This window comes from Phragmites australis, chromosome 14 (genome assembly GCF_958298935.1).
Source record: "Phragmites australis chromosome 14, lpPhrAust1.1, whole genome shotgun sequence".
NCBI lineage: Eukaryota > Viridiplantae > Streptophyta > Magnoliopsida > Poales > Poaceae > Phragmites > Phragmites australis.
The window spans coordinates 20238436-20265528 of record NC_084934.1 but is presented as its reverse complement, the minus strand read 5'-3'; the positions used below and the strand labels follow the sequence as shown (position 1 = coordinate 20265528).

The 27093-nt window shown below is 46.1% G+C and overlaps 2 protein-coding genes, 1 long non-coding RNA gene and 1 pseudogene across 3 annotated transcripts; 2 read left to right on the top strand and 2 right to left on the bottom strand.

The window, feature by feature from the left end:
* Positions 1 to 12769: 12769 nt before the first annotated feature.
* On the top strand, positions 12770 to 15957 carry LOC133890698 (probable 5'-adenylylsulfate reductase 1, chloroplastic). Its single transcript, XM_062331194.1, has 5 exons — positions 12770 to 12932; positions 13184 to 13472; positions 14212 to 14560; positions 14657 to 14794; positions 15102 to 15957. The coding sequence occupies exons 1-5, from the start codon at positions 12875 to 12877 to the stop codon at positions 15645 to 15647; spliced, it is 1380 nt and encodes a 459-aa protein (XP_062187178.1). The 5' UTR covers positions 12770 to 12874; the 3' UTR covers positions 15648 to 15957.
* Positions 14708 to 15136, bottom strand: LOC133890700 (uncharacterized). Its single transcript, XR_009904089.1, has 2 exons — positions 14958 to 15136; positions 14708 to 14890 (listed from the first exon to the last, which is right to left on the bottom strand). It is a non-coding gene; the product is annotated as an uncharacterized LOC133890700 (long non-coding RNA).
* Positions 15958 to 20709: 4752 nt separating the features above from the next.
* On the top strand, positions 20710 to 22066 carry LOC133890699 (uncharacterized). Its single transcript, XM_062331195.1, has one exon. It carries the CDS (start codon positions 20884 to 20886, stop codon positions 21766 to 21768), a length of 885 nt encoding a protein of 294 aa, XP_062187179.1. The 5' UTR covers positions 20710 to 20883; the 3' UTR covers positions 21769 to 22066.
* A 1154-nt stretch (positions 22067 to 23220) lies between these two features.
* LOC133890304 (ribosomal RNA small subunit methyltransferase, mitochondrial-like) lies at positions 23221 to 24723 on the bottom strand (annotated as a pseudogene).
* Between the last annotated feature and the right edge of the window lie 2370 nt (positions 24724 to 27093).

Genomic DNA, 27093 nt, shown 5'->3' with positions numbered 1-27093 from the left:
CCACTCCGGTCCACCGTTCCGGCCCTTCGTTGTGCCGTGCTACCGAGCCTCCGCTCAGCCGCGCTGCCCAGGTAGCCCGGCCCGAGCCGGACCTCTTCCGCTGCCCGGCCGCGTCACCAGTGCGCCGTACCACCCGCGCGCTGTCCCGCTGGCTCGCGTCGCCGCCACCGCCATGTCGTCCCGTGCTGCGCCGTTCGTGAGCCAAGCTGCGCCCAGCCTCTCATCTCCACCACAGTGAGCCTCCTCCATCCCCTCGATCTCTGCCTCCTCTGCGCTATCGCGCCGTCCCGGCCGCCGCTCACGCCGCGCGCTCTCGTGCCGGTTCACGCTACCCCACGCGCTGTCTTCTCCCGTGCGTCGCGCCGCTTGCCTGCAAACCGCATCGGCCCATGCACTCAGCCGCGCGCTGCCGCTCAGCCCGAGCCGCGCCGCACCGCGCCGCGCCGCTTCTCATCGTCACAAGCTCTGCCGGGCGTCTCGCAGCGCCACGCCATCTCGAGCGCGCCGTTGTGCCGCGCTCTTCGCCTCCCGCCGCGCCTCCCATGTGCGCCGTCCGCGGGCGTGCCGTCGAGGCCGCCGCTACCGTGCCCCTCGGTTGTGCCTCCCGCGCTGCACCGACGCGCTGTCTCCTGCCGCACCGACCCGCTCCTCCCACTGTCGCCGTCCCTTGCTCCAGCACTACTCTCTCACCTCCGGCCGGCACCTCCTTCTTCTCCGGGCGCGCCTCCCTCGCCGCCATGTTGCGCCTTCGTCGCCCCGCCGAGCTCTCCGTCTTCGGCCGGCCTCTCTTCCCGCCGGCGAGCCCCTTTCTCCGACCGGCCACCTCCTCCGCTCCGACTCCCCCTCCCTTTTCCGGTGGACCCCCTTCTCTCTCCTCTCCGGCGCTGCCGCCGCTCCCTCCGATGCCACCGCCGCCCCTCCCTCTCTTTGGCTACCCCTCACTCTGCCTCTCTGTGCCGCACGGGCGATAAGACCATCTCCAACTGTTTCCCTTCAGGGACCAGAATCCCTTCACGACGGGATTTTCGTTCCCTTCAGCGCTCCAACGGTTTCCCTTCACGGTTCCCGTTACGACGGGATTCCCAGGGTCATTCCCTCCAGGACGGGATTCTCTCTCCATTCCCTTCACGATTCCCCTCTAAGGGAAGCTGTTGAAGATAAGAGGAAATAAAGGGAATGAGAACGGGGAAGGGAATCGGGAAGGGAACGAAATGAAGGGAATATGTTTGGAGATAGCCTAAGGCCCAGCCGGCCTTATCCCCTTAGGCCACCGCTCCCTCTCACCGGTATGCGGGCCCCACGAGTCTATGAGACCAATCTACGGTGAACCACCCTTAAGGCCGACCACGGTTCACAAATCCCATGAACTGAGTCCATCTGAGCCCGGTCCATGGTGCACCACTCTCATATGCCCTACTGGTCCACAAATTCCGTAGACTAAGTTTGCGAAACAGTAGTCCTTTTTAATTTCCAGGATTTTCCTTTTTCCGCAAATCTTTCGATGTCCGTAATTCATCCGTTTCAACTCCGATCTCGGCGATTCTTTTGCCAATATTTCTTTAAAATCATAATCTATCTCCATGCCAAATCTTGTAAATTTTGGAGTTCATTTTCTTGTTTGGTAATTATTTGTATTACGGCATTTAATCTAGATTTAGATTTCGCCTTATAATAAATAAAGTCGAGTTAGATAATTTGATAATTATGATCGTAATATTGTCGCATGTGATAACCTAGCTTAAGTAGGTAATTCCTTTTCTTAATAAGAATAACTAAATGTTGTTTCAAATTAAATGTTTAAGAGTAAATTGATATTTCATGTGATATTTCATGTGATAGTTTATAGATTAAATCTTAGTTATAATTAATGTAATAGGTTAACCAGTGTAGTTGTTAAATAAATAAATACATGCTGATAGAATATGATAGAATAATTTAACATTGGTGATTAGTTAATTGAATACTCTTTTAGTAATTAATTAATTAGATTCAAAGAATAGATTAATCTAATTATTTAATTACATGCATGCTTTTATGATAGCAAGAAATATAACTCAATTAGTGTGGCAATTAAACAACACTAGGTAATTAAGATTAGTTGCTAAATAACCATATTTAGTGCTATAAATTATAATATTTAATCTCCACACTTAATCACTTATAATTGTCTAGAGTTATACTTACTTATATATGTATACATGCTCACATACATGTAGATGTAAGTATTACACATACGTTTAGGTCGATACATGTGCACTCACCCACGTGTAGAATCTCTAGCTGTCGCCTTTCGGCAGTTACTCTAATAAACATTCACCTAGTTAATCGTGATTTGTTTAGGTTTTCTCTTAAGTTGATAAAACAACTAGGTTAACAATTTAGCCTAGCTTTGCTAGATTATCCCGCTATTCTCTGTGTGTTAGTTTCGTATTGATTAAAGTTGTCAATCGTCTTCCGCTAGGTTTAGCTTTCATCGTTTTCTCCGTCGTTCTTCTTCCATTTTGGTATTTCTTGGTTTTGTTCTGCTGTTCATTTGCTTAGTCGTTATGCGCTTTTTGTCATTAATCTACGTAGGCTCGAAGTCGAGGTTCTAAGCAAGAGCACGAGGAAAGAACTGAAGGCAAGGCCTGATGATGAAGAAGAACCTGGAAAACTTGAGCGACAAGACTAATCGTGAAATGACCTTTCAAGAAGGCAAGTCCTATCTCCTTGATCATATTAAACCTATATTTTCGAATAATATACATGATCAACTAAAATCAGACTTATTATCGCATGTGCTATATATTGCGTTTTCCTTCAAACTACTTGAAGTAGTTAATCCTATCAACATTGCCCTGCTTTACATGTCATCATCCAGAATACATATCACACTAGGAATACTTGTTGTTAAATATATTAACAATAGGCGACGCCTTGGTATCTAGCATGCTTAGGAGTGAATACATCTCATCGGAGATGTCGCTTTTAAAATACGTCTCCTTGGAGGTATCGCTTTTAAAAACACTTCTCCTCGGAGACAAAATTACTGTTATCAAAGACAACTCATATACCATGACTCCTTGATGGTTGTGAATTCCATGATGGTCGTGAAATCCTTGATACCATGTGGGACATAGCTGGTGATGTGTAAAAATGGGTGAAAACTATTTTGGCGGGGGCAGGTAGAGTAGTCCTCCGGGGAGGGTGCTCTTGGGGGCGTGAGGTATCGTGGGGGTACTCATTGCCGGAAGATACATGCTCTGGCCGATTAAGGACCGAGTCAATGCGCCGTCATGCTTAGCCACCCCTGTGCAACTATGCGTCCTTTATGGACAGGACTTGACTTTTCTTTCATCAGACTGAGTTGGACATAATACCAGGAGGCTGAGAGTAGCGCTTGAGCCAAGTTACCAGTTGTCCCGATGTTTGAAGGTTGCTAGCCGGCTTAGGCTTAAAAATGGGACTGGCCTTCGGAACATGGCCTCTGGTACTTGATGGATCACGTGGAAAAGCCCGGCAGGAAAGGTGTTATGGAGGGTCTCGGTATGATTCGCTCCTCCGCTAGCTACGGTGGAGGCTGAGCATATCGTATGGGTAAAGCTGTACAACCTCTGCAGAGTGTAAACTTATTCGAATAGCCGTGTCCACCGTTATGGACATGCGATAGCAGTAACCGTTTTGACTAGACTCTGGGTGCGTGAGTTTTGATGAGTGAGTGTGTGGACTAGATGTCCGTATGATGTGGTTCCTGGCTCGATCCGCTAGAAGCTATGTGGTACTAGAGGTACACCAGATGTGATAAAAAGGACTGTGGAGTGAGGTATAGCCCCTCCCAGGACTGAAAACCCCCAGATACAACTTGTTACCCTGGTTTTGGTTTTAAAACTATTTCGATAGCTTTGTTTTCAGGTCACCTTCTAATACGTTGGGGACTTGAGGTGATACTTAGTACCAACAGAAGATGCCTAAACTGTTTTACTTCTAAACCGTTTTGACAGCTTTGTTACCAGGTCACCTTCTAATACGTTGGGAACTTGAGGTGATACTCAGTACCAACAGAAGATGTCTGCTTTTGTTTTCAAAAGCTTTGTTACATTTATTTCAAAAGGCTAACAGTAGAGAATATAACTGGATACCTGTATAAAACCTATTTTACGCTTAAAACTATGCCGTAAAGCCTTATCCTTGAAATATCTATTATGCATCTATCCACCCCTTGAAGTAGTATAGGACTTGTTGAGTACCTTCCGTACTCAGTCTTGTTGCTTTCAGATTGTTGAGTTGGAGATCAGCCTCAACCCAAATGAAGTCAAAGAGAAGAAGTCTAAGGTCGCGTTCGCACCTGAGTTGCTTGTGGTATTGGGTTGCATCGTCGTTTCGCTCCGCTGTGCTATAGGCTCTTCTGTCTGGCTGGTCTGTTGTGGATTCTTGTCCACCGAACCATCTTTTTCTCTTTTCAGGTATTTATTTTACTTATTGGTATTCGAAGTATGTATTTGATATCATTCTGTTGAATTATGTGTGTATCAGCTACTTGATCCAGTGACTGATACAGGAGGCACAGGGGAACCCGGGTATGGGGTCCTGACACGACTCAAGTTGCAAATATGTAGCTCAACAATAGACGCTACCCATACAGTGTCACACCTTTGCAAGAAGCGATGGACTCGCAATGTGCAACCTTCAGCTTAACACTTCATGTTGTATATCCGAGGATTGGAAATAACCACCTTGAACTCCCTCGTCTTTGAGAAACATCATCTCTTCACTGCATGCTACAGATGGACATTGTCATGAAGCATATGTACTTTGCTCACCACAATGGAATCATACTCTCATACGGACTCGTGTCCATCATTGACCATCAAATTCTCCAATGCAAATTCATCCATTCCTCCAGAATACCACTTTCCATGCCCCATTTCGTTCCAGCAGCTGAGTTCACAAATGTGCAGAACTCATCATCATCTATCTCCATCTAGTCAACAAGTGCCTCGTCTCGCTCCCCCTGACCAACAACCATCGTGGCCTCACATCTTTGCCATTGTTACGCTCTTCTCTTGCCGTCTCTGCCTCAGCTGGTGCAGTAGTCCTCACGGGAACCCGTGGAACCACATTTTTCTCCTCATCGATAACATTTTCATCAACAGCTTCTACTATGCTAGGGTTGGTTTCTGTCGAACCAACATCGCTCGCTTCTACAAGGATGTGATGGGAAAAACCATGTCTCAACCCCAGTGTCACAAATTGCTATCATTGCTTAGAACATTTTAGCTCCTAAAGCTTCCACTGCCACTTGGTTTCACGATGCCTAAGAAACACAACCTTCACTGTCAACTGTTGTTATGCCGAACTAACTTGCAGCAGATTATACAACCACACAAACACTTCGCACTGCCTCATCTCTCCCGAACTATTCAATCATATATTCACGTACTGTAAGTTACTCAAATCCAACCCACTGTCACAATGCATGACATATCGAGATCTGCAAAAAACCCTAAACCCCACTACTATCGACATCCCTGATTAAACATACAATATCAATATTCAGTCGGCTAAAATAACTCTAATGACCTTACCAATTATTTTAATATCACTAATAAAACACTAAATATCCTTCTGCAGATTTCTAAATATTCTAATCAACAAGTCATGTTTTAAATATGTCATGTATTTCTATATATTCTTTAAATTACCATTCTAAACATTCTTCTATGATTTTTCCAAATCCTCTAAAACCCCTAATCCTTTATTTCTACATTATTGAATTCAACTATTGTACTCTATATATTCTAATTATCCAATCACAAATGTATCGTGAAATTCCTATTCTAATGTCCAACCTAAATTCCCTATGTTTCTAAATCCTAAATCTAGTCTATTATTTCTAAATATTCTAATATAACTATTAAACGCTAAATATATAACATTAATTTCCTACCTAAATCCTATTCTAATTTTCCTAAATATTCTATTAAATGCTAAATATTTATCTAAATATATCTTTCTAATTTTTCTAAATATTCTAATAGAACTATTAAACGCTAAATATTTATCTAAATTTTATAATCCTATGTTCCTAAAATTTATATTCCTATGTTTCTAAAATTTCCATGTTTATATCCTATGTCTCCTACATTTTCTAATCTACTCTAAATCTATGTCTCTATTCCTATTTTCTACATCTAGTTTCTAACTAAAATTTCAAATCTACGCCAAATCTACCTAAATTCGTAAATTCGTACCTAAATTTCTAGTCTATTTCTATGTCTCTAAAATTTCTAACTAAATTTCTAATCTATGTTTCTATACCTATTTTCTATATCAAATAAAAAAATTACCTGAATTCATCGAGCCACTCCTGATCGTACCGCCCGCACGTGCTATGACGTTGTCGCGTAGCCGCCGCATAGCCTCGGTTCCTGCCGCCCGTTGCCACCGCCTCGCCTTGCCTCGCTCGAGTTCTCGGTGGCGTGCGTTGAAGAGAGAGGAACATGAAACAGAAATTGATAGTTGAGTGTCTATTATAGACATGTCGGTACTCAGGACCTACATGTCACTTGCTGGCACTTTGAGTGCTCACATGTGCTACGTGTCTACCTATCGGCACTCAGACCGACATGTCTCTGAGGTGCGTTGAAAGCCAACGTGGTGGTGGGGTGCCACTGGGCCCCTCACCTAAGTGCTGACAGGCCCCCAAGCCCACTGCTATCTGGGATGTCGGCACGTGGAGTGCCGACGGGTATCTATTTTTATAATTTTGGGATTTTAAATTATATTTTTGTAATTTTTCAATAAAAATATTATTTTAAAAAAAATCTGCAAAGTCCTCCATTTTTTAGTTCTGAGCATACTGCCTCTCGTACTGAGCTCAATTGCCGGGCTACAAAGCACCTGCCGGCCTCTCTTTAATCCGTGAAACCGATGGGAACAAAGGATAAACCTGAGTTCTCTGTTCCAAGCGACCAAAATAGGATGATGACGTGAAAATACACGGATGATCACATGAAAGGGAAAAAAGACAAGAAGAAACTGTGGTAGAGAAAAGGAGAAGGTGAGGTGCCGCAAGGGCCTACAAATTTCCATAGCAGCAAGGGCTTCCGCCGCCGGCGTCGGAGTTGCGTCAAGGCGGCATGCATTCAGAGCCTTAATAGCAGAAAAAGAGAAGGTGAGGTGTAGCATATATGTGTAAGTTCACTACCTCTTTAATAAAAATGTCATCGTACCTACTCAGCACGTCTCATCCATTCAAACAAATAGAGAATGAGATAATCATATTCACTTTTATCCCACTAATCAAACAGAAAACTAATTCATCTATTAATCTAATAAAAAAACTGAACTATTCTATTTAAAAAATAAAAATAATCATAACCTATCAAACCTTATTCTATAACCAAACATATTTTTATTAGGGCCTTCATTTCCGTAGCCATGCTCACTGATAGGAGGAGGTGATACGATTTGAGTTGGCGATGGGCTTGGTGGGCCTTATGGGCTGGCGTATGCGGGTCGGATTATCCCAAAGAGCTCTACTGGGTTTCCTTCCCCTAAACCTAAGCAAAGATTCGGCCTTCCTGTATGAAGGTGGATTTGTGCCACTCTGCCCATTAGACCCACGTTTTGCTTATCTACCGGAGCTCGGTTCCAGCGATAATCGAAAATTCGTGGTAATCAGATGAAAATATTAAAAAAGTCAGATAAAATTCATTTGAAAAATTTTGAAATTTAGAGGAAAAATCGTGATTTTACCCGCTCGGTAACCGGTCGAATTGGACCGGTTACCGAGCAGTTTTTGCGATTTATCGAACGGTTTTCTCGAATTTTCCTTATTGTCTGTAACCGCTCGGTTTTATCGGTAACCGCTCGATTTTCTCGATTTATCGAGCGATTTTCTCGATTTTAAGTGACGTTCAACAAACAAAACTTAAAAATTATCTCAATCTTGTAAAATCAATAACTAATTCATCCGAGCTTCAAATCAAGTGAAACAAATTTTATTGGTTTCCTTGTAACATGATTTACATGATAAAAGTATTTTTACTCATAAAAAAGTTCAAAATTTTCTGTGAGAAAATATATTTATTAAACAAAGTTAAATTCATAGTTTACTCTTTGCTAATCCAAAAATCATGAAACTAATTTTTTTAGTCTTCTTACATGATCCTATGTCTTTTAAAAATACATGAACTCATGAATTAGTTATTGTAACATGCAGGATTGTGTAAATGTGTTGCGACTAGATTAATTCATAACTGACCCATCACACCTCAAAAATTAGTGAAACTACTTTTATTAGTTTATTTATACTATTATTTACGTAGAAAAAATAATAGCAGACATGAAAAAGTTAATTACAGTGCTATTTCTTAACATATTCACTTTATGCTTGTGAATTTGTAAAAATCATAGAGAAATTAATAAAACTCTAAATAAAGTGAAATCAATTTTAAAGATACTCTTAAGATACGCTCTACACAAGAAAAATATGTATTTATATGTTAGACTTTTTCTTAATATGAGTTAATAACTGAGCCACACGCTGCAACTTTTTTCATTTTTTTTCAAACTTACTCCCTATAGAATATAATGCAAACGACATTATTTTTGAAAAAAAAAATCACAGAAGTTATTAGAATTGTGTCTAGTTTTTTTAAGATTTTTTTAAATTATTTTATTTTTTAATTCAAATTCTGTTACCGTTCGGTTTCTGAAACCGAACCGAACCGAGATAGCCGATTATCATGATTTTTTTCTCGGTGACAGTCGGTTTTTGAACCCTGCGCACAACGTCGAGATGCTGTGGAGGTCCACACAACAGCGCCGAAAAGGATGTGAGAATCTGGTCATGTGGTGTGTGTTGTCCACACTGCCCCAGTCCCCAGTGAGACTCTTCCATGCTGTACATATGGTCCACACGAGCCTAGGGTAACAACCTCCCCAAGTAGCACCCCTGCCAATGGCACCAAGTGTTTTCCTCCCCCTCTATGGATAGCAGTACTGGATCACGTAGCTCCATGGAATTGGATCGTCAGACAAAGCAGCAAAGAACTGCAGAATCAAGCTGCGACAATTGAGATCGATCGATATGTGGCTGGCCTAAGGACTCAAAGTCTCAAAGATGGCAGTGACGGGCGCTGAACTAATCTGTCAAATTCACATCAGACGATCCGTGTGTTGACGCTCGAAAAGAGACAAGCATGTCGACCATCCACAAGGACTTCACCACACGGTGGCCGCACAAAATGCAGAGCGTTGCTGCCAGTATTTCTGCGTCCAAGGGAACGGCTCCAGGTTATCACATATCGTTGTAGCTAGCGCGCCCAACTTGATAGCGTAGACTTCAGTCTGCATCTTCTTGCAAAACGAAATGCATGGATTAGCATGCATGCTGACAGGGTATGCCTCTCTCTCTCTCTCTCTCTCTCTCTCTCTCTCTCTCTCTCTCTCTCTCTCTCTCTAAAAAGAAGTAGGTGTGAGGTATAAATGTAACCACAAAAAAGTTCAGGAAACTGAAACCGTTTAGCTAAGAGCTAGCCACATGTACATAAGATAATTTGAAACTATATATATATATATGTGTGGTGCAAGACAACAAGATTCATGCAAGGCAGATTGGCTATTGTGGAAGTCCCCATCGCATGCACGTGAGGGCACCACGCAAGTTGCAGTAAGAATATGCTTGGAGAGGGAACAAATTAAACAAATACAGCGTGTGGGCCACGATTTTGACCCTGTAGGTGTAACTATGCGTGTGCAGAAATTTTAGGACTATATCCTTTTATAATAGTTCTCTGAATTTGACTATATATATATATATATATATATATATATATATATATATATATATATATATATATATATATATATATATATTCTGCAGGTACGCGCAGAATGCACACAGGCCTTGTGTGCGTCTGATCGAGCAGCTAACCAGGTTCTAATGCGCGCTCCCACCCACCTACCCTGCAGGATCACTGGATGACCAAGCGCGTTCGCACCTCGTGAGCAGTGATTGCAATCAGTTGGAACTACATGCATAGAGATGTTACAAATATATGCATAGAGTGATTTCAGCTACCTGTTGCAACTATAGATATAGAACAGTTACAATTATATGCACAACGAGATTGTAACTTACCTATTCAGATTGTCTGATTGTAACTAATTAGGACCATATTGCAATCGGCAATGTGGTAACTATATTATTCAGCATATTGTAACTAAAGTGTTTACCATGTTGTAACTAATTCACACTCGTGTCGTAACTAAATTGTCTACCATATTGTAACTATATTATCATAACTAGAGTATCTATCATGTTGTAACTATGTTGTTTAACATATTGTAACTTGGTTGTTCCTGAATCACAACTACAACCTAAATTGTAATTGCAGTATAGCACAAAACAACATAACTGGATGATTTACATAGATGTAACTCCGTTACAATCCTAAAACTTCATCAAAATATAATCTTTACGGTTTTCATTTATTAAGCATAATTTTTCAATAATATGCTTTAAACGGACTAAAAATCGAATATATGGTTCTAGAGATATTATATTATTTTAATAATTGGAATTAATAAAAGATTCTTTGCATATAAGCTTGTCTGCTGAGTAAGATGATAAATGACATGTCATAAGCTGGTTGGTTGGATCGTTTGTTTTGTGTAGGTTGAAGGTGAAAAGGAGCACAGTACATACGCCCTGGCTTATGCGGAGTTTAAATGTGCTCCGCGCGTACGCGCAATTTACAAACGAACACAAGAACTGAATCAAGAAACTACTCCGGAACTTCCATGACGGTATTACTTCTCTCGTTCTGAATTAACGAATGCAAGTACTAGCGCTATCAGTTTTGCCACTCCTAAAGCGACCCTTTTGTTGATTTTTTTATTAAGATCTCTGCCCCCAGGTGCCAATCAGGAGCCAACCCCAAACAGTGAGGTTCCATGATTATCCCCACTGCGCATCACAATTAGAATCGAGTGAGACGCGATCTCGCTTGGATTCTTCTCCGAGCTGCCGAATATTGGCAGTCCGCTCCCAAAAGCCCGCGGCGGCAAGGCGAGGCCGGCGACCCCCGCGCACCGCCAGCAGCAACGAACCTTCGCGTTGGGTCCTTCCTAGTGATTAAAATAACGCGGCCGTGCCGTGATTTTGCTTTTGCACGATGGTTTTCTGACGCGCAACGACGGCGCTGACAGGAGTTGGACTGGAGAGAGCCGTCGCGTGATTAATTTTAGCGACTCCGATCGATGTCGTCAGACTGTATGTATGTGACGAGTGATTATATATGCAGAACCAAGAGAGATCTGTTGTGCCATGGCAACGGTGCGGCCTTTCGGAGATTTGGCCAGATTCGAGATGCTCGCCTTGGCTTAATATATAGGCTACATAGGTGTTCACTCTTTCTCGGTAAGGGTGACAATGGGTCATATTGATGCCAGTAGAGCGATAATGCACCTAGCCTAACACCCAACACAACAAATCTAATTTGACCCTAAAATACTTATTAGATGGAAAATCAACCTTGATCCCGCCCCCAGCGGGCACTTGAGGCGTGATGGCGGGTGGCCAAGGTGGGATGATGGTGATCGGCCTGGGGATGACTGTGGGCTAGTCTGACTGGTTTGTTTCGAGGATCGCGGGAGCAAACACAACCTTAGCTCCGTACCAAATTCCCCCCTGAAGCCGTTTTCCCACCCAAACACGCTTTTATCGGGTTTGAAACCCGAGGGGACCCGATCCAACAAGACAAATTATCATCCTTATTTCTCAATCACTTATGTTGTAAGAAAAGAAAAGTCGTTTTAGCCTCACTCTACAATTCTACTTGCCAAGCCATGCAACATTCCAAACATGACACATACACCTATTTGGTAACGAGACTGTTAAATACCAAGCGACAAGATTTTCCATATCGTGTATCAAATTTGCTCATAGTGTTTCAACTAAGGTTGTTCTTCTCCTCTCCACCACCATCATTCGGGTTCATTGGCTAATGTTTGGTTTACGAGATCTTATAGGACTAGATGGTGCAACGGAAGCACAATAGTGGTTGTGGTGTGCCACCTAGATTATGTGGCGGAGAATAGCGACGAGCAGATTAATTGGGTGCGCACAAAAAAGGTATGGGGTGTCAGCTGTTTTATACAGTGAGTTTTAAAATCATAACTTAAGGTTATATATTAACTAGAGAGTATGTAAACTTATATAAAATGGTTCGAAAAGGGATGGGAGGATTATAAACATCTTGTTATTTGATATTTACAAGTACAAAGTTAGAAGTTTTATGAGGAAACTTGCATATGAAGTAGATGATTTGAGGTAGACGGTAAAAACCGCACTTGAGGCGGAAGGAAATTCTATATAATCTTTCACAGAAAAATTCCTGTAAGATCCTGATCCAAACCATTTTTTTCTGATTCAACGGATAGCGCGTACAGAAGAGAAAAAGATGAGAACACGTGTTGTATTAAGAGAGAAGGTATTTTAAAGGGTTCGGCCTTATATCCTTCCATCCTAGTCAGCCACACAACCTGCCAGCTCATCCCCCACGTCAACCCACTGCCATGTGGCGCCCACTCAGTATATGGCCGGGCTGGACCGGGCCTCTTCGCGGCGCAGGAGTGACGCCACTGCTTCGATCGGCCAGGAAAGCCTCCCGGGCGCCCAGCCAACCGCCCCTGCCACGTGTACACTCGGGGTGCAGCTCCCGAACCCGTCCAGGTGCGATGAACCCAACCTCCCGCCCGAGCTATATGTTAACCACAAACCCATCTCCACCACCGTACACCGCAGAAACAAACGCACAAGTGATACACATTTGCTCGCGGAACATCACTGGAATTTTGGAAGCCAGCGAAAATCCGGACCTCGCTAATGGCTTCAGCCACCGCCTCCATCTCGTCGCACTCCGGCGCCCTCCGCGACGTCAAAGGTGAGGTTTTTGTTCATGATGAGATTGGCTCTCGCGCGTTTCAATTTCGTGGTTTTTTATGAACAATTTTGCTCGAATTGGAGGATTTAGTGAAAAGTCCTCGGTTCCTGAGCTTGATGCCCCTATTGTCACCTGCTTGAATTTGGGGATTTCGAGTTCCGTGAGATTGTGAGACGCGCGGCTTCGTATTGGGATCCGTCATGCGCATTTCAATTCAGAGTTGGTCTGAAAGCTATCCCTCTGTTGTGCAGCCGCGAGGCTTGGCGCCGGGAGGCAGCAGGTGGCCGCGGCGGTGGTGCGGGGCCAGCGCGCGAGGGCGGTGCGCCCGCTGCGCGCGGCGGAGCTGCCGGGGAGGCAGCCGGTGGCCGCGTCCGCGGCCTCGGCGGCTCCGGCCGCGCTCGTGGCGGAGGAGGCCACCGTCGCCATCCCGGCGGCCGTGGACTACGAGGCCCTGGCACGGGAGCTGGAGGGCGCGTCACCGCTGGAGGTCATGGATCGGGCGCTCTCCATGTTCGGATCCGACATCGCCATCGCCTTCAGGTGAGCTCAATGTGCCTTATGCGGTCATGCTGCTCGCCGTTTCTCGGATCCTTATCGCTTGTTGGATGCGCCCGTTTGGCTCTGTTACCGTTTGGCTCGTGCTCGGTCCACGGTGGTCTGGGTTTAGGCGCGCCGAGCTACACCCGGTAGGCTCGCGGCATCATGGTATCTTCCAAACGTGTGGTCGTGGAAATTCCTTGTACCCTAGGTCGTTTTGCTTGTCACCGAATCGTGGGTCCCACGGCTGACATCTAGTTCCAGAAAGGTAATGATACTCGGAGTCGTTGTCAAGTTTTATTTATACTCTGTGAACGATGATAGTTCATGGTCGTGACACCCAAAAGCTACTCCCAATGTCTCGTGACTTTTGCAATCAGGCAATTTAAACGGGTCCGGTTAGGCTACGTTAATAGTGTTACCAAACCCGTTAGCTTGATAGCTCAAACCTCAATGTATGTGGACGGGTGCGAGCAAAGCTTGGCATACGTCCAGGTTCATTGAACCTGGTGTCCAAAGTATAAGACGCATGCTGAACTCGGCTTGTAGGTAACAGCAACCTTGTAGGATCGCTGATCTTTTAAGCCATGCCATGGATGATGTATCTTGTATATATCAATCAGATTTTAAAGCCCCGCCCAGCTTGTCGTTTAGTACCACGCACTCAATGCAAAATCTGGGCATGATCGCGTCAGCAGAAGGCACCTCGCTCATGTCGATCGATTACTCTCGTGTCGTGCAGTGGCGCCGAGGACGTGGCGCTGATCGAGTACGCGAAGCTGACGGGTCGCCCGTTCCGGGTGTTCAGCCTGGACACGGGCCGGCTGAACCCGGAGACGTACCAACTCTTCGACAAGGTGGAGAAGCACTACGGCATCCGCATCGAGTACATGTTCCCGGACTCCGGCGAGGTGCAGGCGCTGGTGCGGAGCAAGGGGCTCTTCTCCTTCTACGAGGACGGCCACCAGGAGTGCTGCCGGGTGCGCAAGGTGCGGCCGCTGCGCAGGGCGCTCAAGGGGCTCAGGGCCTGGATCACCGGCCAGAGGAAAGACCAGTCCCCTGGCACCAGGGCCAGCATCCCCATCGTTCAGGTATATTCCATAAGTGGAGTATTTCAATCTGTTTAGATATGGAGTTCAATTATATTTTTCTGATGCTGATTGTGCAATCAATTGGTGTAAGCGCAGGTTGATCCTTCCTTTGAAGGGCTGGATGGTGGAGCTGGTAGCTTGATCAAGTGGAACCCCGTCGCCAACGTCGACGGCAAGGACATCTGGACGTTCCTGAGGACCATGGACGTCCCTGTGAACCCCCTGCATGCACAAGTAAGCACTGCCATTGCAGTTGCAGCTCAACTTCCATTACGCCGTACAATCAATACACACCTATTAACATTTCAGGGCAAGAACAACTAGAAAAAACTGTGTCCATGAAACTAGGATCATATACTAGCTACTAGACTTGGTATTACAATTCTGAGAAACATACTTGTGTCCATGAAACTAGGATCATATACTAGCTACTAGACTTGGTATTACAATTCTGAGAAACATACTTCTTCCATCTTGAGATGTTTTAGATGTGCATGTGCAGCGATTGACATTCTTGTGCTCGATCAACTGTGTTCTTCAGGGTTACGTGTCCATTGGGTGCGAGCCGTGCACCAGACCGGTCCTGCCGGGGCAACACGAGCGGGAAGGCAGGTGGTGGTGGGAGGACGCCAAGGCCAAGGAGTGCGGCCTCCACAAGGGCAACATCGAGAAGGAGGGCCAGGCGGCGCCCAAGTCCGCCAACGGTGGCAACGGGACGGCCGGCGCCCCTGACATCTTCCAGAGCCAGGCCGTCGTCCCCCTCACCCGCGCCGGGATCGAGAACCTCCTGCGGTTGGAGAACCGCTCCGAGCCGTGGCTCGTCGTGCTGTACGCGCCCTGGTGCCCGTTCTGCCAGGCGATGGAGGCGTCCTTCGTGGAGCTGGCCGAGAAGCTCCCAGGCTCCGGCGTGAAGGTGGCCAAGTTCCGCGCCGACGGCGAGCAGAAGCCGTTCGCGCAGGCGGAGCTGCAGCTGCAGAGCTTCCCGACGGTGCTCCTCTTCCCGAGCCGCACCGCCAGGCCCATCAAGTACCCCTCGGAGAAGAGGGACGTCGACTCGCTCCTCGCCTTCGTCAACAGCCTCCGGTGAGTGGGGTTGGCGAGCGAGAACCATCGTTCTCTGTCCTGATGGTATGTTGGCGTCCGTTTAGGCATTGTATTTAGAGAGGGAGGAGGTTTAAGACGGAATTGGGGAAACTAGAGAAAGAGAAAGGGGGGGGGGGGGTTCAGAAAAAATTCAGATTCAGATTATGCATCTCTAGCTTTTGTGACTGCAAAACGATTGCAGGCAAACCTGAATCCTCAAGTCCTGTACGTGATGTACTCATAGCTAGTGGTGACAAGAGGATTGTAAGGGAAAGCAAATAAGAATTTCAGCTTTTGGAGTTCTTTTTTGTTCATGTTGGTTGTGATTTGTGAACTCGATGTTGGTTGGACAGCGAACAAGCACAGATATTTGTTTAGGCCCTTGTTGTAATGAATTGTGGGGATAATTGTAGCTAACGGACAAGCGAAGCAATTACCAAAAGCTAATTGGCAGCCTCAACACAAGCAACAATGCATTTTATGATGCATTTCTTATTTTCAAGTTATGCAGCCATTTCCAAACACTACTCATCATCAATCCAAATAACGACTGAATCTAAGTTTTAAGTTTGAAAACTTGGCTCATTTTCATCATATATGCCCCCGCCGCCGCACCTTGCACCGCCACCCCGTGGCCTACCCACAGCTCGCCAGCAGTGCCTCCGACAAGCACCCGCCCCTGTAACCCCATCACGAAGAGAGATCCAATCCAAGGAGAAAGTTCCAAAGAGCCCAATGGGACTAGGGCCCCCAATACTCAGCAGGCAGCCTGAGCACCATCCCTGTTACATGCGATCTTTTTTCTAAATTTTAGAAAAATAGGTGTCCATTTGAAAAATTTGTATAATAAGTAACTGTCACCCTTCCAACGGGCTACAAATGGTGAGTCCCACGGTTGAACGGCTCAAAAAATAAATGGAGTTCCCCAGTAGTAGCCACGTCCTCCTGTCCCGTTGGAAGGGCGACAAGTCACCTTTCCAACGGGTGACAAGAGCGTCTGCACCGAGGGGTATACAAAAAATTATCGTCCTTCCAACGGGTGACAACTTTTCCTTATATAGGGCCACACCCAACCTCCACTCTCACACCTAGCCTTTTTGTCTCACCAGCGAGTAGAGAGAGGAAGAGAGAAGGAAGAGATGAGAGGAGAGAGTGGAGGGGAGGAGAGGGAGAAGAAAGCGGCAAAGTCCTACCAGAATCTATCTCCGGTGAAGTAAATGTTACGATCTTTGTATTTTATTTACAAACCAGGTAGGTTAGCCATCATATCAAAGTTTAGACATATATTAGTAATCAGATTTAGAATTTAGTGATATTAGACCTAATGTTATTAGATCTAGTTTTTTGAACAATGTAGAGTAATTTTTAGACCTAGGTTTTAGGGATAGTTGCATTGTTATTGCATCTAGTACTTTTTTAACAACTGTTAGACCTAGGTTTTTATAGTAGTATTAGATATATGTTTTTCTATGTTCTGTTATTGTAAATCTAACAGATATAGTTGTTGTTAGTTGAAATAATAGTAGATTTTTTTATCGATCGTGGACAGATATGTTGGATAAGTGGCAATTCATAATTTTTATGGGGAAATGGACAATGTTTTAAGGTCCAAAAAGGGTAGATCTATTGGTGTTTGACTCAACAAAATAGGGTATAGCTAAACCAATGCAGAAGAGTGTTGGACATTTGTATGACTGGTTAATATGGGGGTTACAAAATAGATATCGAGCGACAAGAGATGACTATTAGTATTGCGGGCAATCATAGGACTGATGATGTTTACTAGGAGGTGTATCTGCTTAGTGAAACCTAGGTTTGGAGGAGGTACCTACATGATATAATTGATAGAGGTTGGTCACTTATGTTGCTTGTGCAATAGAGGTACAATGAGTGAATTGGGGAAATACAGGGCAGAGACAATATGGAGGAGGAGGAGGGTGATGAAATAGTGAAACACGAGGTTAGAGAACCAGATGTTGAACAATTCTTGGCCATTCCAATGGATCCAAGTGGCGAGACAGATGAGAGCGGAAGGATCGGGAGGACAAAGAAGCTCCTAAATATGACATCTCGGCGATGAGGATGATGTTCCTATCCCTGCAGACTAGAACAATCTGAATTTTAACAACTTAGTGGTGAATGAAGGAAATCAAGTGTTGTGTGAGTATACTCAGAACAAAGTGTCCCAGGGGGCTAGGTATCCTACCAGCCATGCCGTCAAGGATGACGTGGTTCAATGGACGATATCTCTTTGGAGGTAGATTGTTGTTGTAAAGTCAAGCAAGAAGGAGTATGACATAATTGTTTGGTGGATCATGTTCACTGAGAAGCACGACAACTTGGTGTTCAGGAGCATGATCCTGCATGCCATGGAGATTGCGGACGTTGGACCAGGGGATGCCCCTTAATACAATTGAGCTTCTGGTTTTGGTCGTGACCTATAGGGGTATGTACGAGAGCTGTGTGAAGTCGGATTCAAGGACTATCTTCATCGGTTGCTTGCTCCTTTTCCATATGTGGTTATATGAGCGGTTCATCATTATTCGACCGGTAGTGGACCACACCCATACCCCTTTGCACCTAACGGCATGGACATACCCACCATGGAGTATTTGTGGTGCTGACGGCGGGTAAGATGTATTAAGATGGCACATATTTCTTACATCGAACCATTACTTTGTTTGTCTAACACATATTCTCTACACACCCAACTTGGTCCAGCATCCAAACGTACCAGGCATACACGGACTTCATAGACCAGTTGACGACCTCGGGGTCGACGACATGAGGTGGACGTCGTACTCCAATGAGGAAGTACACATACGTGCACTCTTCAGACTACCTATCATGTGCACTCAGGAAAGGGAGTACTAGCTGACGAGGAAGCCCCTTGCCTTCGACATCTTCATCGAGGAATACACTTCACATCATGTGATGCGTCAGTTTGGCCGGTTCCAACGGTTCCTCCTACCACCCACCTGGAGTGTGCCTGCGAACGTGCATCGGTAAATTTTCTGATTATTTGTCCAACTTTCATTGTTGCACTATACCCCTGGTACTAACTCGTTCTGTAGGATGACACGTAAGGGTTCATCATCAACTAGACATCACGTGTGCAACAGTGGTTGGCAAGATGGGAGCATGCACTGGACGACGTCATTGACGAGAATCGGCCGCACTGTGACGAGGCATACGCCGAGTACCTTGCTTGGTTTCTACCTCGGACATGGACCCAGGTCACATACACACCGTCCAAGATAGCGGCTTACGCAGCGCATGTGCGCGACGCCTACTCAGTGCACAGAGACCAGGCATGGTCGTTAATGCTATGTTCGTTTGACAACAACAATAGTTTTACCCTCAATTTAACTTACAAATCACTTGTCTCATCCAACAAAATATTTGTTCACAGAGGGACATACTGCACCGTATAGGGGTGGAGGCAAGGTCTAACTGTGAGCGGGTAGATAGTGGGATAGAGGTCCCTCCCATCGAGTTACATGGGGCGTTCGGCAAGATCTACAAGAAGGTCCAGAAGATCGTGATGATGGTCACGTGTAGGTCCTCGTTGCATGTTGCTCCTCCGACTCAGGCGGCTCCTATTCGGCTCCTCACCCCTCAACGGCGTTGTCGGCTTTGCCTCACCTGCCAGTACGTCTGACGTATGCCAGTGAGCACTATGGCACCAGTTCCTCCATGCCATCTTTCACCGACGTTGGTGACCCCTACTATGGCGTCACCTCCTCTAGGTCATCTTTCACCGACATCGGTGACCCCTACTATAACAACAACTACTCCTCCAGGCAATCTTTCACCGGTGTCGGTGACCTTTGCTACAACATCCGCTCCTCCAGCCCTTCTGTCACAGAAACTAGTGCGTCCTCAGCTCACGTTGCTACCTCAGGTACCGCAAACAATAATACATTATGTACTTCATAAATTTCTCAATCACAATTGCTGGTAACATGTTTTTCTCCGTAAACCATATACAGAGATCCATGATCTTGAAGATGTACATGGACAATTCTTCCGTGTCTGGGTACGACTACATCTTCGGCCCTGATGTGATCGGGCTTTCCTAGTTAGGTGGCGCACTTGATGTAGCCACACAACAGAGCCAGGAGGACTACGCTACACCAGCACCCATCGGTCGGACTTCCTGGGTAGTTGTCCCGTCGGACCCGCTTATGTACTCAGTGGATCACGTTAGAGTACGGGCCACAGTGTTCTGATGCCGTATGAGCACAAGGGAACGTCCCAAAATGGGACGCTTTTAGGGTTTACGGATTAGTTTAGTTTCTATGTTGCTACTATTTCAACCACTATATCATCCGGTTTATTTATTCCCTAAAGCATGTTAGGTCCATAGACGATATATGACTTGGTTAGTAGGAAAGTGTACCGTGCATGTCATCGTGCCTGTTGATTGTGCGAATAAAATTGACATCTTCTACTCTTCTCGTCCCATTATTCCACATATCAAATTATCTCAAAAACAATAAATTCTAAGAAAACACAATTTTGTAAAAAAGTAGATAATTAAACTGAACAACACAAACTCAAAAATTGGAACATCCAAACCCTAGCCCGAACATACGGACCCGTCATCCAATAAAAGGGCAACAACAACCTATCACTCGTTGGATGGACAACATGAAGCTGTCGCCCTTTCATTAGGTGACATGACCTGTCGCCCTTTCAACGAGCAATACGAAGGACGCCACGCCAATCTAGTGCTACATTGTTGTGTCACATCATCTTGCCGCTGTTGGAAGTGAGACATAAGCCTATTTTACAGTTTTTTTAAATGGTCGTCTATTTTCCTAAAAATTGAAAAATAAAAATAAAAAATCTGTTACCTGCTCTAAACCTGGCCCAACTGCCGGGCTCCATGCCGACCTAATCAAGGCCCGGCCCGACCGCCACTTCTTGCACCACGGAAGCGACGCCACGCCTGACGCCTCTCACCCATCCTAAGGTGCATGCAACAGGTGGATAAGCCCCCACGTGGACTCCTCCACGCCATCATTATTAATCCCGTTCCCTTCCTGTGGGCCCCACACATCTTCTTCCCCACAGCAAAATCTATCCCTCGAACCCGAAACGAAAAAAAGAAAACAAAATCTCGAGTTTCCCCTGGTCCTCTCTTACCCCAAAACCACTGGGAAATCACCCACCAGAAAGGCAAATCCACACAAGCATTGCCCCTTGGCTGCCGGGGGAAGGGGGTAAAGATCCCAATGGCTCTCCTCCCCCAAATCCTCCACTCCCCTCACCCCCGCCTCGTCGCCGCCGCCGCCGCCGCCGCCGCCTCCCCGTCTCGCGCAATCCGTCGAACAACTCGTCTACATGCCCCCTCGTCCACCTCCACCTCCACCTCCCGCCGCGGCTGCCGGGGCCGGGGCATGGCGGCGAGCGCGTCCGGGCCCGGGTCGTCGCCGGAGCCGTACCCGTCGGAGTCCGACGACGGGCTCGTGGAGCTCCCGCTGTTCCCGCTCCCGCTCGTGCTCTTCCCGGACGCGACCCACGCGCTGCACATCTTCGAGTTCCGCTACCGCATCATGATGCACACGGTGCTCCAGACCGACCTCCGCTTCGGCGTCGTCTTCGCGGGCTCGGGTGGCACCGCCGCCGACGTTGGGTGCGTCGGCGAGGTCGTCAAGCACGAGCGCCTCGCCGACGACCGGTTCTTCCTCATCTGCAAGGGCCAGCAGCGGTTCCGCGTGGCCCGCGTCGTGCGCACCAAGCCCTACCTCGTCGCCGCCGTGCAGTGGCTCGAGGACCGCCCGCCCGCCGAGCCCCCGGCGCCCGGGGAGGACGCCGAGGCGCTCGCCGCCGACGTCGAGGTCCTCATGCGCGACGTCATACGCATCGCCAACCGGCTCAACGGCAAGACCGAGAAGGAGGTGGGCGACCTGCGCAGGGGCCTCTTCCCCACGCCCTTCTCCTTCTACGTCGGCAACACCTTCGAGGGCGCGCCGCGGGAGCAGCAGGCGCTGCTCGAGCTCGAGGACACCGCCGCGCGGCTGCGCCGGGAGCGGGACACGCTGCGCAACACGCTCAACTACCTCACCGCCGCCTCCGCCGTCAAGGATGCCTTCCCCTCCTCGCCGTCGTCGGGATGAGGCGTGGCCTGCCTCTGGCGTCTGACGTCAGCCAAGACGATGAGGAGTTTGTGAGGGTATAGGACTAAACTTTCTTATCACTCTTTTTCGCCTTTCTTCTATATTTTCATGGGTTAGCTTTTACTTGCATGGGGTTAGCTTTTTAACGTGTAAAATTGTATAATTTAGTGTGTGTCAACTCAAGAAAATGTGGAGCTGTGATGATGGCCCTTGATAAGGATAAAAATTTTGCTCTCTGAGAGAGACTCTGATGCTTCTGGTGCTAAATTGGAGCTGAAATGAAGCTATTCTTACTCCTTGCTCAGCTGTTGAATCTAGATTCACAATTGCGAGTACAATGCTCGATGGAATTTAATTGTCTAGGAAGATCAGCTTAGAATGTTAGAGTAGCATGTAAACTGAATTGGTATTAGTTGTCCTGGCCTGGTAGCATGCAACTGATCTGCCTTCCAGTAATTAAGCCAGGCCATATATCTCACTTTACATAAAAGGGGATAGTTTAGTGAGGTTGTTCGTCATCATGTGCCCGTTTTGGTGGTATAAAGGCACAATGTCATGGAAGCATGTAAGCAGTATGAAAACATGCAAGGTTAAAATTATTGCTCTTAGTCTTATATGTTCAACATCTGCAAAAAATGAATTTGTTCCCCGTTGTTTTTTTGGATCTGCACTCCAGCTCCTGTTTTCAGAAGTATATCATTATAAGTGAAAACGTGCATCTCCTCTCGTAGAATTTTGTTGTGGACAAGTTAAGGAGTTGAACGTACGAAAATCACGAGTTCGTGACCTTGAAATTCATCCACCTCTCAAGTATGTATGTGCTGTGACTGGCATGACGCTGCTACAGCAGCTGAAAATGCCCATCTTCGTAGAGACTTTTCTGCATGCTAGGCTCATGATGTTTTTCTTGAATTTGCCAAGGGTATGGAATCAGTTAAACTTGACACCAATGTTGTTCACTTTGGTGATCTAGATGAGTTGCAGGTCCACTGGTGGCTAGAATTTATAACTAGGTCATTGCGATTTGAATTTTTAGATTACTTATCGATCACTGTATCCTCAAATTAAGTTTTAACATCAAAACAAATTAAGCTACAAATTGTAATTTTCACATAAAATTGCAGTGAAATTAGGTGTTGAACAATTGAGGGACAAACTTCTGCTGGAATCTGGAATTGCCTAATGCCATATTTTTGTGCTCTCTTTGTCTTGAGGCAGTGATCTGATCCATTTTGAATGATAAACATGTTAGGAAGTTTATATCTCAATTGCATATGTGTGAAACACATGTAGAATCAATTAGGATAAAGGTAAATATTAGGCGTCTAGTTATAGAAGACAAACAAAAAGATATTAAATGTATTTCTAGAATATTTGAAAGACAAATATTGAGCGTCTTGATATGTAAGGTAATTTACGTAAGATTAAATATATTTTTAGAAGGAGGAACTAGAAGAATCTTTGTATAGTGACTATTTGATTAACTTAGATAAATAGTGAAATCGTTTAGTTCTGCTATAATTTATGCATTTTATTGCAGGATAGATAGATATAGATAATCTAGTCATGTCCGTGATCGTTGGCAAAAGCTTGTTGAGCGAGGGGTCATTGGGCAACTTTTCAGATATCACAAAAATGCATGCCATCAGGTTCCCAAGGTTCACCTCAGCAATACGGAGTATATTGAGCACAGCATGGATAAGGCCGACACCGATGGCTGAGAATATGACACTACGGTAGCGCTATGTCTGCAATGACGTCCAGAATGCTGCGATCCTTTGAACCAGTCTGCTCGGCGTCACAAACCTCTGCGAGACCAGCAAGGGACCCGGGGTGAGGTCTACTGGAACAGCACCCCACGCTTGTTGAACAGCCGGAGCAACCGCAGCAGCTCATCGTTGGACAGCTTCGACGGCCTCTTGCTGGTGAGGTCGGCGGACTCCAATGCTCTCCTTGAACGCCACGACTGCTTCCTCACTCAAACCAACCTCCCCGTCACTGCGATCGTCGTCTTTGTCGCTGACATCTTCATCACTACCGTCATCAGGTGCACCAAAGCCGTTGCCGCCTCGTCCCTCCGCTCTCCGAGACCGTCCGAACAGCTCCATGACCATCCTCTTCTGCTTGATGGCGCCGAGGGTCTTGTTCTTCTGCCCGAAGCACACGCGCGTGAACGCCAGCCACTCGTGGAGGTCGACCCCAGGCGCGACCGCTCTCGGACGGATCTCGACGAGGGAGGAGTCCACCCGTGGCATGAGCACGAAGTCCCTCTTGCTCACGTCCATGAGCATCCTCACGTAAGCGACCGGGCGCACGTTGGCCGCCAGGCGGTTGTACTCCCCGTCGCCCGGCACCGCCATGAGCCGCTGCGCGAACTCTTTCTGCAGCAGCAGCGTCGCCGTCCGGAAATGGTAACCGAACAGCAGCTTGGCGATCAGAGGTGAGGAGATTCCGTAGGGGATTTTGGCCACGCAGACGTCGAACTCCGGGAACTCGACCTCCACGGCGTCGCCCTTGATCACCTGCCAACGGAGGAAGGGAGAAACAAGAAATCGTCATTTGGTCTGCACGCGTTTCCTTTTTGGGGCATTTGGTCGAGCGAGTGGCGAGCAGGCGGGGGCCCACGGACCGTGAGCTTGTGCGGGCCGGCGCGGGCGGTGACGGCTTCGACCATGCACGGGTCGATCTCGACGGCGGCGCCGCGCGCCGCGAGGGAGGCGAGGAAGCGCGCGGTGAGGTTTCCGTGCCGGGGCCGACCTCGAGGACGGCGTCGCCCGGGCGGCGCGCGATGGCGTCGAGGACGCGCGGGTTGGTGAGCAGGTGCTGCCCGCGCGGCTTGTGCAGCCGGAACCGCCCGTCCCACGCCTCCGACGCCGGCTCAGTCGAGGAGGAGGTGGTGGTGATGTAGAAGTAGCCGTGGCGGAGGGCGGGTCCGGAGAGCGGAGACGGCGCGGTTCATGTCCGTCCGGTTCGTCTCAGCGCCGCGAAGCCAATAGCTGCGACAACTGGACTGCCTGCTGCTTTGGCTCTGCGCCTCTGCCCGTCCTCTTGTCCCTACGTCAGCCGATGCGGCGGCGGCGGATTCCTCATAGCCGAGCGGTCAAGGAACCCGTCCGGTAATTCTGGCCTCGTGCCTGGGGGACACGGGCACACCAGCTACGGGGCGAGCACGCGCACGAGGAGAAGAGCAGAACTTTTTTATTCTTTATATTCTTTAAATTAAAAATTGCAAAAAATTACAAATCTAGACATTGTCGCCCGGTTTAAAAATAAAAATATCACGTTTAAATGTGCTTAAAATTCCAAAACACTATATCAAAAAATTTGTGTTGTAAAGGATGCTATCATATAACTCTAATTTTTTTTTACTCAAATAATCACTTATGCAATGAGGAAACATAGACAAATTTTAGAATCTTTGAAATTTATCTTTTTTTTTCTCATTGTAGAAATCATATTTTTGAATTTTTTTGAAGAGCTATATGATAGCATCCTCTAAACTACATAATTTTTTTTCAAATTTTTTATGACTATTTCAATAATATTCTGAATTTTAAGAGCATTGCAACATAATAATTGTAAATTTTTAAATATGTCGCCTTTCCAACAAACGATAAAATTCTTATAATTGCAATTTTTTAAATAGATGCATATATTTGCACTGTTTATATAAAATATATAAAAAAAGAGGAGCACGCTACCTGAGCATAGCATGGTAGCCACGGCGACGTCAAATATTTGGAAATATCTATGTTTATTTTGAAAAATTACAAGTATAGTCTTTTGTCACCTGTTTGAAGGACAATAATCTACTTGTCATCTGTTGGAAGGGCGACATGTAACTTATCACCTTTCTAACGGACGACAGGTGTTGTCAGCACCCTTTCAATTGCCAGCAAGTCCATGATGGTATCCACGTCGGACGTCAACTACCCATCACTGTATTTAAGGGGCGTGCCAACCCTCCCATCGAGCATATGCTCATTTCAATGGTTTGCCACCAGCACAAATAGAGAAGAGAGGAGAGCGAGGAAGCCTTACCAGAATCCACCTTGGGTGAAGGTAAAGAGTCTTAACTTGATTATTTTTTTACAAACTAGTTATGTTAGCTATTCAATCTAGTTTTTTTTTACGTAGGTTATGTATCATATCTAGTATTTTTAGGAACCCTAGCAGTTTGTTATAATATGTTTTCTTTTTTAGATCTAGCACATATATTGTTATTAGTAGCACATATACTGTTATTAGTCGAAATAATAGTATAGTTTTATGTCGATTATAGGCATATATGTCGAATAAGTGGAAGTTCAAGATTTTTTATGGGGAAGAGGATATTGTTTATGGTCCGCAAGGGGTAGATCTCTCGGGTTATGACTCAGTGGAGAAGGGTGTATCTAGACCAATTGAGAAGACTTCTGTGGGATTGCACGGTTGGTTAATGTGGGTTTCAAAATAGATCCCGAGTAATAAGAACTGATCGTTAATGTTGTAATTGACCATGGAACTGAAGATGTTTACTGGGATGTGTTCCAATTTACTGATACCTCAATTTGAATGAGGTACTTACAGCAAGCAACAGAGAGAAGTTGACCACCTATGTTGTTTGTGCAATGGAGGTATTGGGAGAGAGTTGCGGAGTTGCAGGGTGGAGGTGTTGTGGAGAAGGGTGATGAGGTGGAAGCACCAGATGTTGGATAGTCCTCAGCCGATTTGATGGAATCAACTAGTGAGGCAGAGGAGGGAGAGCTAATTCCTGGTTTAATTGAATAAGTGGAGCAGGAGGATCAGGAGGATGAGTAACATCCTGTGGATGACATCTCGGATGATGAAAGGAACAATCTAGATTTTTTCAAATTAGTGGTTGGTTAAGGCTATCATGTGATGTGGGAGTACAATGAGAATGTGGTGACCCAGAGGGCCAAGTACCATAGCAGCTAAGCTCTCATGGATGTTGTGGTTCAATGGGCTACATCTCTTCATAAGCATTTTAGTGCTGTCAAGTCCAGCAAAGAGGGGTATGATGCGAAGTGTTTGAATGAGGGTCGCTCGTGGTGGGTGCCCGCATTTAAGGGAAAGTGGGTTGGATATTGTAAGGTCTTGATAGTAGAGGACCATACTTGTGAGCTGGACAAACTAGAGAAGCAACACAAGAACCTTTTTTTTTGTTGCTAATGTCATGTATGCTCAGATTGTGGACAATTTGAGCTATGAACCTAGATCCATAGTCAGAGCAATTGAGGAGAGATACCGGTACACCATTATCTACGAAAAGGCTTTTAGGGTGAAGAGAAAGGCAATTAAGATGATGTTTGGGACATACAAAGC